This window comes from Pseudochaenichthys georgianus, chromosome 14, assembly GCF_902827115.2.
Source record: "Pseudochaenichthys georgianus chromosome 14, fPseGeo1.2, whole genome shotgun sequence".
In the NCBI taxonomy this organism is placed as follows: Eukaryota; Metazoa; Chordata; class Actinopteri; order Perciformes; family Channichthyidae; genus Pseudochaenichthys; species Pseudochaenichthys georgianus.
Window position 1 is genome coordinate 31,274,000 of NC_047516.1, and position 12,333 is coordinate 31,286,332.

Consider the following 12,333-nt stretch of genomic DNA (forward strand, 5'->3'; position numbering starts at 1 on the left):
GGTGGCGGCAAGAGACGCGGGAACGGAGCCCCACGCCTCACTAGGCGGGAGCTCCCGGCGAGACCTCACCATGGTCTCGCCCGCGGAGAGAGTCGGCCTGCTCCGCATACCGCTGATGGAACTGCTGGTGGCAGCCCACCTCCTACCGAGGATGGGCCCGTCACCAAGCAGGAACCCCACGCTGCCAGCGAAGGTGGACCGTTTCCAGTCAACCATGACTGAACGGTCCTACAGAGCCGCAGCGTTGTTCGCCACGTTTCCTCACTGCTAACCGCATACCAAGCGGAGCTCTGTGAGGATATGTCGTGTAATCCTGGACCGGCCGTTCTGGACGAGTTGGCCGCGGACATTTGTCTCCGTGTCCAACGCTGCGCCATCCAGGCCACGGGAAAAACAATGGGGATCATGGTGGTGCAGGAAAGAGCTAGATGGCTCAACCTCACCAACCTCCCAGACCGGGAAAAGGAGGATGTGCTTGACATGCCCATCGTTCCCGAGGGGATTTTCGGCTCCGCTCTTGCCTCCATGCAGAGGAGATGCGAGTCGGAAAAGAAGGAGGGCTGCCCCGAACCCTGCTCGGTTCAAAATACCGAAAACGTAGAGGTCGCAGTCCGCCCCGAGTCCCCAGCCCAGGCAGGGGACGAGGGCGAGCTGACCTAGAAAATCTCCGGTTCCGGCGCAGCCAACCCAGAATTTCGGCCGGCAGTCGAGGAAGAAGAAGCGAGCGGCGTGACAGCCCCCCCTTCTCCCCTCTGTGACAGAGCTGGAAGTCTACGGTTCCCCAGCTCTAAATGTGTTCCCGCCGCCTCGAGAGATGGCTCAACACCATCCTCAAGTCCGCATAAACACAGTGCCGGCTGGGGTTGTGAAGGCACCACCGTCACGCGCATGCGCAGTGCCGGCTGGAGCTGTAAAGGCACCGCCGTCACGCGCATGCGCAGTGTCGGTGGGGATTGTCGAAAAGGGGCACCACTGTGTTCAGACACTAGAGGGCCCCATAACACAACAAATAGAGACTCAGAGGGGAAGAGCCGTGACATCTCCACTGGCTCTAAGGAGCATGCAGTGGAAGATGCTCACATCATCTGCTTGGGTTTTCAAGACAGTAACAAGGGGGTACAGACTCCAATTCGCTGTCACCCCCCCTCGCTTCTCGGGCATTCTGCATTCGCAGGCCCGAGGAGAGTCAGCCCATATTCTGGAGAGAGAGATTCTCTCACTCCTAGAAAGGAGGGCTATATCTATTGTACGCGCCGAGCAGAGTCAGGGCGGCTTCTATTCCAAGTACTTCCTCGTTCCCAAACGGGGAGGGAACGGAATTCGGCCAATACTTGATTTGAGGGCTCTGAACAAATATCTAAAAAGATATAAGTTCAGGTTGAGTCAGAGCTCTACCTGTTGAGTTCTGGTTGGTTTGGTGATTTTCGAGATAAGCTCGTCTGTCAATACGGGAGCTACAATTTCCCATAGTGAGACATCGAATGGAGTGTTATGAATGAGAACTATAGGTTACTTACGTAACCCCAGTATCAGAGTAACATGAATTGAGATGTCTCACCAGACGGCCCTCCTTGCTATGGTGAAGCGAGAAGAGGTGCTTATTTTGAACGACGCATGCGTCGTGGCGCAAGCTACTTATAGGGGGTGGATTCCCTGACGCTGACGTCAAGATCACCAGCCAATCAGGATTGGCGTAATGAGATTGATGCTTCTGTTTGCTCCGCGATGAGGCGCATCCCATAGTGAGACATCTCACAACATGTTACTCTGAGGACTGGGCTTACGTAAGTAACCTATAGTTTTTGCTGCCAGTCAAGAAATTACGCTTCGTGATTGGTCAATGCTCGACAGCGCAATATGTCCCAACCGGTCCCAACACATCAGCCGTTAGCACACACTCAGAGCTCACAGCTCCTCATATCTGTTCAGAAACTGGCCAAAAGTTAAACATACAAACCAAAGACTGTCTGTGTCATGGCGAATACAGTCGCTGCTTTATTTATGTCTGTATGACGTTGTTGTGAGTGTGGACGGAGCAGCTACAGGTTAGTTTAGCCTAATGGATCCGATTCCATTCAGAAAACACGCATTTTAAAAGCTTTTCGCCTGCCGTCTTGTCTGCAGACTTGTCAAAACGTTAATTCATGGTTTTTACTAACCGTTATCAGTATGCAGTTACTTCGGCATCACTTTAAAACGTGTATTACAATTAAATCACGGTCAAATATGTTCATTTTGTTGTAGTTGGTATTACCCATAGGATTTACATGGAGATACGCCCCGCCCCCTCTCCAGCGCGTCTTGTTTGAATGACAGGAGCAAACACAGCTGACAGCCGTGGTGAAACTCGAGCGATTAGAGCGATGCGAATATTGGGTAGTCTACCATAGTATTTACATGGAGATAAGCCCCTTAAAAACCATGAATTAATAAAGCATTACTTCTGGAGAGGGGGCGGGGCGTATCTCCATGTAAATCGGAATCGGATCGATCAGGCTAAACTAACCTGTAGCTGCTCCGTCCACACTCACAACAACGTCATACAGACATAAATAAAGCAGCGACTGTATTCGCCATGACATAGACAGTCTGTGGTTTGTATATGTTTAACTTTTGTCCAGTTTCTGAACAGATATGAGGAGCTGTGAGCTCTGAGTGTGTGCTAACAGCTAACGGCTGATGTGTTGGGCCAATCACGAAGCGTCATTTCTTGACTGGCAGCGACAACAACCAATCACAGCAGTGCTTCTCTGGCTGGCTCTGTCCAATCACAAACAAGAAGTGTTCTCCCTAAGGAATACCCTTTCCGTCCAATCTGAAATGCTGCAGCGTTTTCTGAAATGCTGCGGCGTTTTGTGAAATGCTGTGGTGTCTTGCACTTCAGGGCCACCGTATGAACATTTCATTATGCATTCCTTTTAAGAGTAAGTGGTGTTGCTTTTAATTGAATACATTTCATGAGCTTGTATGTGTTAGATATTTTATTCACTTTCTTTAACAAACTGTGACCATTTATAGTGACCTACTGTAATCACATTTTATTGCATTATTACAGTGACTATAATTCATTTTATGTTAAATATCTGTTTATAAGTGCTTATAACTATAAATATACAGCTAAGTAGATTATAATGCACTCCAAGTATGTCTAAAATGCACTATAGGCATGGCTAGAATATTGCAAGTTTAAAGTATGTTGAATGAATGTGACTTTAAAGAATGGAACCATGCTTTTCACGCTTAATAAAAGGCATCTGAAATCGAGGGTGCAGACTCCTTGACGTGAACCTTGTAAAACTGCATACTAGCAACAACCTGCTTGATGACCATGACCCACAGGAGCAGACATTAAATGTACTCATATCTAGCTTTCCAGGAGAGCTTTTCAATTTCCCTGTGTTGCAGAAGGCAACAAAGGCCAATAGTGAGGTCAGTGTGTGTGTGTGTGTGTGTGTGTGTGTGTGTGTGTGTGTGTGTGTGTGTGTGTGTTGTGTGTGTGTGTGTGTGTGTGTGTGTGTGTGTGTGTGTGTGTGTGTGTGTGTGTGTGTGTGTGTGTGTGTGTGTGTGTGTGTGTGTGTGTGTGTGTGTGTGTGTGTGTGTGTGTGTGTGTGTGTGTGTGTGTGTGTGTGTGTGTGTGTGAGAGAGAGAGAGAAGCAGGAGAAGGGAAAGTGCTCAGGGGTAGCTATTAAGTCTGGTGCGTACAGTATATGCAGTGTGGTATTTTTCATTCTAGGCCATCTATTGTATTCCTTTTTAATCTTAAGCACTTCTAGAGTCCGCCCTGGAAGCGCATATATCAAAGTTAATCATTGTAACAATTTTAAGGGGAAATGTATCATGGATCAGAGAAAAGCAGCTTATACAGTTAACTTCCAGTGGTCTTTAATATTTCAAGAAAAAGTATTCCATAGCTGCTGCATTGATCAAGCAGACAATGAAAGCTGGGGGTCTACAGGTCAGTCATATCTGCCTCTGAATTCCGCTCCAGTCGAAGCACATTTTTGAAAATATTTCTTTTATCGCAAAATTACTCAAGCAGCTGAAATCGGGTGACCCACCTCGACATGCCGGCTCCGTCTCATTCCACTGTGGGTTTTGTGCGTCCACACACTCGATCACTACCGAGCCTTGCTCCAGCGTGTAGCCGGGGTCGCACGAGAACTCCACCACTGCACCCAGACCGTAGGCGGAGTCGCTGCCGCTGAAGTTCCCGTACTTCACAAAGGGCTCATAGCACATACCTTTGGCAAAAGCTGTCGACAAAAAAATCAAATAACTGGCATCAAACATAAAAAACAAGATTTTGATTTGTCAGGATTTGTTATATATTTCATTACTTTGTGGATTTTAACCGAGTGTACATGCTTTGTATCACTGCTTTTGTGGAAAAAACTAGGAAAATCAATGAAGATATAAAAAACAAAAAAAAAAACAAAGAATGGGTTACTATTTGCAAACAGCAAGATCAACCTGCCTTCATATCTGACGGCTGCTCCAGTGGAGGTCAATGTCCCGTCTGTGGTGAACTCTATAAACAGGTAACGTCCGGTACTGAGCACACCCTCATTGGGCAAATACTCAACCTTGTAGGAGTCGTACACTGGGGGGGAGTCTATGTTGTTGCCATTCTTAATCAGCAGCCTGAGAAACACACACACAGAGGAGGAAAACAGTTTACAATGGATTTAACTGAGCCTTGAAAGGTAAGAGAATCACAAAAAAAGATAAGTTACAAGCTCTCCGAGAGCTGCTCACTCTTCCAGTTGTGGCAGTAATAACTTTGTGATAACTTTCTCCCCCGCTCGGTAATGAAGTGAATGGCCATGTGTGACGATAGCCATGTGGATCAGTAGTTACTGGAGACAAATGTAATGCGATTGCTGTTTCCTTCCCCTCACCACCCCTGTGCAGTCCCTTCAATTCATCCGCTTGATAGAACACTGTTAAAGGATTATAATGATAGAAAGCCCTTTCAAATGCATCTGTTGTTCCCTAAAGATGGTGGTTATTTATAGCCATTGGTCTAACCGCAGCCATACAGAAATTGAGTTTAAAGCTCAGTGCCATCTATAAGCTGAGCACACAAACATTCAAACTGTACACACTGATTGATTTATGGTATTCAATGTGTGTACACCACCTGTCATCATCCTCTGCCAGAGCCACCTTCTCAAAGTGGATGTGGAGCCGCTGGCCTTCAGGGGCCTCAAGGACCCAGTGGCACGTCAGGTTGTTGCTGTAGTTGCCAGGGAAACCGGGAGAGACGATACGACCATAGGTGGCGTTTTTGATCATCCCCCCACAGGATGCTGTATGAGAAGAAAGAGGGAGAAGACAAAGAGTTGGAGGGACAAGATGAGAAAAGTATCGACACCATCGATGGCGGGGGGAGGGGGGTTTGGAGAAAAGTTATAGTCTGAGCTTTGATTGCATCAATATCCAGCGGACTGTGGCTGGACTGCACTAGGCGGCTCACCTGGGTCTCGGAGTGTGTGCCTGTGTGTGACGTACTTGTAAAGGGAACAGCAGAACAGCAGCAGAAACACTATCAGTCCGGAGCAGCTGAAGGCAGGCAGAAGGAGACAGGCTGGAACTGGCAGATGCGTCTTTACCAGCAGGAGAAGGATAGTCATGCAGCCCAGTTCTAATTACAGCAGCCAGGTCCAATGGCCTTGTTTTGCATCCATTTCCAAAGACTAGCTCTGTGGGCTGCTAATCACATGCAAACACACTCATGTGCCCTCACAGTGTAACCAATCAACGCAGTAGGAGACAACCAAGTGAACGGCTTCGTTCATCAAAATCACCTGGATTCTGGAGGAAAGCTTACAATAAAGCTCAAATGTTTAACTTTGGTCATTTATTGTCAAGAAGTTTATTTTAAAGCATTTGGACAAATGCAATTCCATATAGCTTTGGTGCTATCTTTGAAACCATAAGTTACAGTAATTATGCAAAACTCAATACACTACCCACACAACTTTACCAGCAAAACATTAATGTATAACATTATACATCTCTTGCAAAAGCAATGAACTATTACAAAATACTTCTTTTTATATGGGTGTTTGCCTCAACTCCCACATACCATTAACCATTCATTTAACCACACATAAGTGCACTAAAGCACTTGCTTTATTGTGTGCAGGGCAGAACTATTTGAAATAGATTTGTTATACAGTATGTAAAGCTGTGTGTTCTGAGTATAACTCACTCTCAATACAAATAAGGAGTTTTATTATTCTTCTTAATCTCCTAAAGTAAATGATCGTGCAATCTTTGTTGGCACAGCCATTAGAGACTTCATCCACATCCCACAGGTAATGGTTTGGGTTTGTGGAAATGCGAATGGAAAAATAGTGCAGCAATGTGGAGACCAAGGCTTCTAGTTTTCCTAGAAACTGAGTGCAAAGCAAAAATGCATTCATTCAATTTGGCAGGTGTACATGGTTTCACGGATAGTGCTCAAAGAATCTCTGAGCAGTCAGCGTTCAGAATAAAAGGCCCAACAGTTCTAGAAATGTAGCTCTGTATATGTATACCACACTGTCCCAAATGTGTGTCGAACCAGTTTCTCTTACCCACACATCGGGGCTCCTTTCCACTCCAGTAAGGCGTGGTTGCATTGCGGCAGGTGAGCATTTTGGGGCCTTGCAGCTTGTAGCCGGTGAAGCAGCTGAAGTAGGCTTCTCCTCCGGCGTGGAGGTGCGTCACAGAAACTTCTCCTCCGGCAGGCTCTTTGGGGAACGCACAGCTCAACACATAGGCTGCAGAAGAAAGAGTCGGAAAAGTAGAGAAGAAGAGAAAAGGCAAATATGAATTAATAAAATACAATGAGAAAATGTTTTCCTGTGATATAGTTAGCATCTTGTGGCCCATAATGGACCTAAAAAGCCTCTAAAACAAACCCATTTTGATAGGCAATGTATACATCAATAATGGAGGAGAGGGTACATCCGATTGATTCTTTTGCAAATTACATGTCAATATTATGTATTTATTATATGACAGTTTTCATACATTTTGGGCGTAACATGCTGCAGATTGGACAGCCCATATAATGTTATCGCTAAAATACAATTGAATTATATCAAACTTTGATTATTTTTGATGACTTTTAGCTCTGCCAGAAAACTGAACTTCATGTATGTTTTGATGATGAAACACACATCAAGAGTCCCACCTAACATTTATGAAAATATAAAAAATATTTTGCCGGCATCTTGGAGCATGAGGGAGATTTTCAATAAAAATGATAAAAACTAAGATTTGTAATATGTATATATATTCTGAGGGTTAAATGTTTTATTCTCAACAAAAGTCAAATTCTAGCCTAAACAAACAAATGTTAACAGACATAACCCCCTACCCTACATTGTGTTACCGCTGCTGTTGTGTTGCATTGTTGTCCGTGTTGTCTCTTCACCCATACAGTACACATTTAGATATATTTGTGGAAAAAATGTTTTACCATTCCTATATGCCTGACCATCACACACACACCCCTATACACACACGCAATTAGGTTTATAACCATCCTTCCACTTTGTTTATTATCACCCCCAGCTCCTAATTAATTGCGGTTTACAGGTTCATGCAGTCTGCCAATGTTCACAGACAACAATGCAGCACTACAGTAATCAACACCACCGTGCACAGCCACTGCAAACACTTTTGACAAATGGAAATGCTGCTGATCAGTGGAACATCATAGGCCTGTAATGTGATAGCTAGAAGAAGAATGGCCTCTGTTGTGGTTGTCAACGAGTCGTGAATCGAGCAGGGTAAGATCTATGTTCCTGGACTTGTTTTGCATTGTGATCCTGTCCTGGTTTTTAAATAAATGGTGTAGGATGAGATGGAGTTCACTTGGATAATGGAGGAAGCTAACCAAGTCTGTAATGGAAGCTATTAAACAGCCTTCTCGTCCTGTCTTAACAGCCACACTGTTTTACCTCATTAGTATAGGCACTTTAATGACCAGACTAAAACTTTTAAACTCACGGAAACTGTGTGAACAACAAAACAAGCACCGTAATTGGACCCACTAAAGCCTGTGTTACATCACAGTGTTATTGAGCACTGCGAAAATTGCAAAAAGCTTTTAAAAGCTGCAACGTTAGTCTTACTTTGTCCATGTTCCAACTGAACATAGTGTACGCAAGCCATCATGTGTGTATAGGGGGATAGGGAGGGGGAAAAACACTAATAAGGCACGCTGAAAAACCAGTATGCTCTAATATTGTACTTACAATCTTAAAAGCCTTTATGATGATAATTGAGAATGGGCTATGATGTAGTGTAAATACATTAATCTACCTATGCTATAATGATTAAGGTTATACGTTGTGAAGATGTGGACTACTGGAAATTAAAAGAATCCCTATTAGTTTTTATGGGGTTTACCATTTCCTGTGGTGTGTTTTATACGTTTGTGTGCATGTAAATAGTCTACAAAGGCGAAAATCCCAAAGTTCCCTTCAGAGGAATTTTCTCTCCAACACTATATATTACTGCAAAATGTGCCTTTATTAGCATGAATGAAAGTCCTACAATTGCAACATCAGTGTCCAAATTGTAAGCTGGTAACCCTAACCCTAACCCTTGTAAGCTGGTTTATCACTGGGTATTTGCTATGGTGCATAACACGAACATAGCAAAAGAAAACATTCAAATTAAATAATGCATCTAAATATTAAATGATAGAAAAGAAAGTGCAATTAAATTATTCCATAGTGCTGTAAGAAGAATATCAACAACTAGACACTGACATAATCCATGTCAGTGGTGATCCATGGCCAATGAGGATTTCAAAAGTCACATCAAACATGATTGTTGGCTTGGTGGTTTAGAACATGGTGGACCAAATCTGAATTACCATGATAAAGTAAGCACCAACTGTTCAACCATTTTGATGGAGCTTCCATGTTAAAACGGCTGAGCTTCAAACAATTAGGGCTTGATCAGCAGCCACATGAAAAAAGATAAATCTGACACGTGAATACTTTAATATATTTGGTTTCTGAGGTCTTTACATGCGCTGATGCAGAGCTATTGGAGGTTAAAACGGCACCAAAAAAAGATGAAACACTTAGCAGCAGTTTGTATTTGGAGTACTTTCATTCCTTCTGGTCATTTAAAGATGAAAAACAACCCTTTCGTGATGTTTCTAGCCTTACCTTGAAGCTAAATTGGATACTTATGAATGTTATGTTATCCATCTTTGAACTTGACCTAAAGGGAAAAAAGCCCTAAACACATAATGGGCATAAAAGCTTGTAAAGCAGCCCCTCCACTAGTATTTTTCACACTCACTTTTTTTCTCTTACAAAAGTCACTGGGTTCCACCATAATAAAAGAGGTCTTTCTATTTGCGCTGAATCAGTGAGCCACAGGGACGAGGTGCGCTGCCCCCGGGTCATCCATTCATTCACAGTATATCACTAGCTCCAATGAACCTAGTTATTGCCATTATCATAGCAGCATTTACATCCCTATTGAGCATGCAGCGGGAGAGCCAGAGGCAACAATTGTAGAGCCAATTCCTGAAGTATTAAATTACGTGCGGTCCTGTTCCCGTAGATGTGGTGCTGGGCCATAAAGTCTGATTGTTTTGCCATTACGAATAATAGATTCACGGTGCAGACAGCCATGAAGATTAGCTGGTACTGTGGGGCCACAGGAAACACATGGGTCTTTGGTTATTGTTTCCTTTTAGAGGAGAGGATAAAGTCACATTGGAAATATGCAGGTAAACCTTCCGTTTTATAGCGTGACTGGTATGGACCACAGACATCATTCTCGAGATGAAGAAAGGTATTATGGGTCAAAATAAGGAGACAATGGTGACATTAAAGTCTGACACCATCTCACTGTCTCACAATCATCCTTTATAAGTTCTTTTAAAAAAGGTATCCAAAGAAAGAAGAAGACAGGGGCAAAAATAGAAGCAAGCTTTTGGGATTTAAATGGCACGGTTTGAAGTCAGAATGGTTCAAATGAGGTTTTATGTGCGGCTTGTCATAATCAATACATATTCATCAGGCATCAGAACATTGAGTAAATAAAAAAAATGTTCACTCTATTTTTGTCATTTCTCGATGCTTGTTCAAAAAGTTCAAGTCCCCAGTGTGCTTTCTTTCTTTTTCTCTGTGCAACGGCAATGGAATTGTCCTGTTTTTTTAATATACTGTAACACATTTCTGTTTATATTGCTTATATCTGGAATTCAAGTTGTTTTGTTGTTGTCACACATATGGAGTTCTGAATGTGTATTTCGGATCCAATAATTATTTATTGTTTCTCTAACCCTCAGTCTAAAGTTGCTCAACTTCCGAAAATCATTTACATAGAAAGTAAACACTCGCACACTCCACACAATAATGAGCCTTATTCTGCTGTTTGCACAGTTTTCATTTGCCAAATTGAGAACGCTGCTGCTCTACCAATAATGGACAACCATTGTTGACTAGGGCACAATAGATGAGGTGGAGAAGGCAGTTAAAATAAGTAATCCACCGCGTTTGGAAAAACAAATAAAATGCAATTTCGGGCTAATAAACTGCTGCACTGTTGTATTCCAAGCCTGAATCCCTCCAGGTAAAGAGCTGGAATGAGATCAAACTTGGAAAGGCGAGGGCAGGAGATAATGAAATAGTGTGACAGAAAACAGAGCATGAATAATGAATGTAATGTCCATTTTTATTATATTTAATGCCAGTGTGTTTGGAGAATATTATCCGCCATGTTACAACAACAATTTGGGAGTGAAATGGATTTTCCAAAAGGAGAGGAAATCCTGTGCTATTGTGCAGTCATCTCCAGTCAGCTGTTTCGCTGGAGATGCAGTTATCAGGTGACTTGTTTTCACTGTATCCAAGCCCCATGTTCTGGCTGTGCACCAAAGCATTACCTTTAACAGAAAGATCAATAGTATTGTCTCTGGGAAAGTGATTCAGTTGTAGAAAGCCAGAGCATAGCGCTGCCATGATATGGCCTATTGATATTCATGTGGTTGGGTTAAAAACTTGATTTTTCATGGTTGTTTACTCAATAAAGGCTATTAAAGAGAAATAACTTTGGACCAGAGGCTGCATCTCATTATTGCTACTGAGAAGTTGTGGCAAATCGGTGGACCGCTGCCATTGGCCGAGCTCCACCGGCCAACCCAGCTTATTAGTTCCAGTCAATCAATACCTCGTGTAAAGCATCACAGCCATTGGCAATGCCATCGATATATGATGTACTTGACAAAATCCTGCAGTGGCAATGATATGATGGCAATTCAATGACCAAGGAGTTGAATTCCATCTACATTTTAATTCCATTTAAAATGAAGGACCAATTGGGAGTATAATTTGCCTTAGGTTGTCCACATTTGCATGCAAGTACCGACAATGCTCATGAATAGAAATGAGTTCTTTTTTTAATTAAATGACAGCATTTTTGTACTCCTCTGTGAAGAAAGTCTGAATATAGCTTTTATTGGTTTACCGATAATTAGTTTGATAATTTGGGTGCTGTTAGGGAATAATTCTCCTAGACTCCTAGATATCGAACCATTTTGCCCTTTGATGCGTATGACTAACCCTGACGTCTGTTATCTCCTTTAAGGAACTGGGCTGCTTCAGCCATAATGTTGTTGTTCCCATTCTATGACCGGGCAACTCTAGGTCACAGATGGTTTATTGTTGTGGGTACACTGGGACACTTCCTTCTCGGTGTTTGTGGACTCCAAGGTGTGAAATCTTCGAGGCCATAAGTGTCAGTGACTCAGTGTTCCCAGCTGTTTAGGCTATCTTCTCAAAAGTAATGTTGATGTGAAACCAGTTAAAAGATCTAGCAAGAGAGAGGCGCTCCAGAATTGATGTGGCAGCTCTGCTGTGCAGTCAGAACCTCTGGCTGCTGTGACTTGTGGTGTGAATCCTCCGGCCGATACTCGTAATAAACCATCAGTGTTTGACATCAAAGCTCCAACTGTCCTTGTGTCTCTATGAGTACCATTGCTACAGACGTTTCCCTTACAGGTGCCAATACTTTAAGATGAAGTAGTCTGTCAACATGCTTGCATCAATAATTGCAATGAATGATCCTTATAAAGAGGCATCATTTTAAAAAGTATATATATATATTGCCTCAACCCATTGTTAATTGTGTCACAAAATAAAACTGTGTCATATATAGTGAAGATTAAGCCAGGCCTGAATGCCGTTAACAATTGTTGACAATAATAAATGATCAACCCAGTGTGAATAACATCACTGTTTATGTTGTTGTTCTCTGGGGAAATGAAATAAAGATAAAAGTAAATACATAGAAGCACTTGTCTGCATA

General features: G+C 42.9%; 1 protein-coding gene across 2 annotated transcripts in view; it reads right to left on the minus strand.

The window, feature by feature from the left end:
• LOC117458132 (seizure protein 6 homolog) overlaps window positions 1-12,333 on the minus strand; it is a 122,356-nt gene that overhangs the window by 21,662 nt on the left and 88,361 nt on the right. For both annotated transcript variants that reach the window (XM_034098401.1, XM_034098400.1), the window contains exons 5-8: window positions 6,582-6,767; window positions 5,141-5,309; window positions 4,475-4,641; window positions 4,059-4,253 (exon numbers count right to left, since the gene is read on the minus strand). In XM_034098401.1, the coding sequence (XP_033954292.1) occupies window positions 4,059-4,253; window positions 4,475-4,641; window positions 5,141-5,309; window positions 6,582-6,767 (717 nt within the window). The remainder of the gene's footprint in view (window positions 1-4,058; window positions 4,254-4,474; window positions 4,642-5,140; window positions 5,310-6,581; window positions 6,768-12,333) is intronic.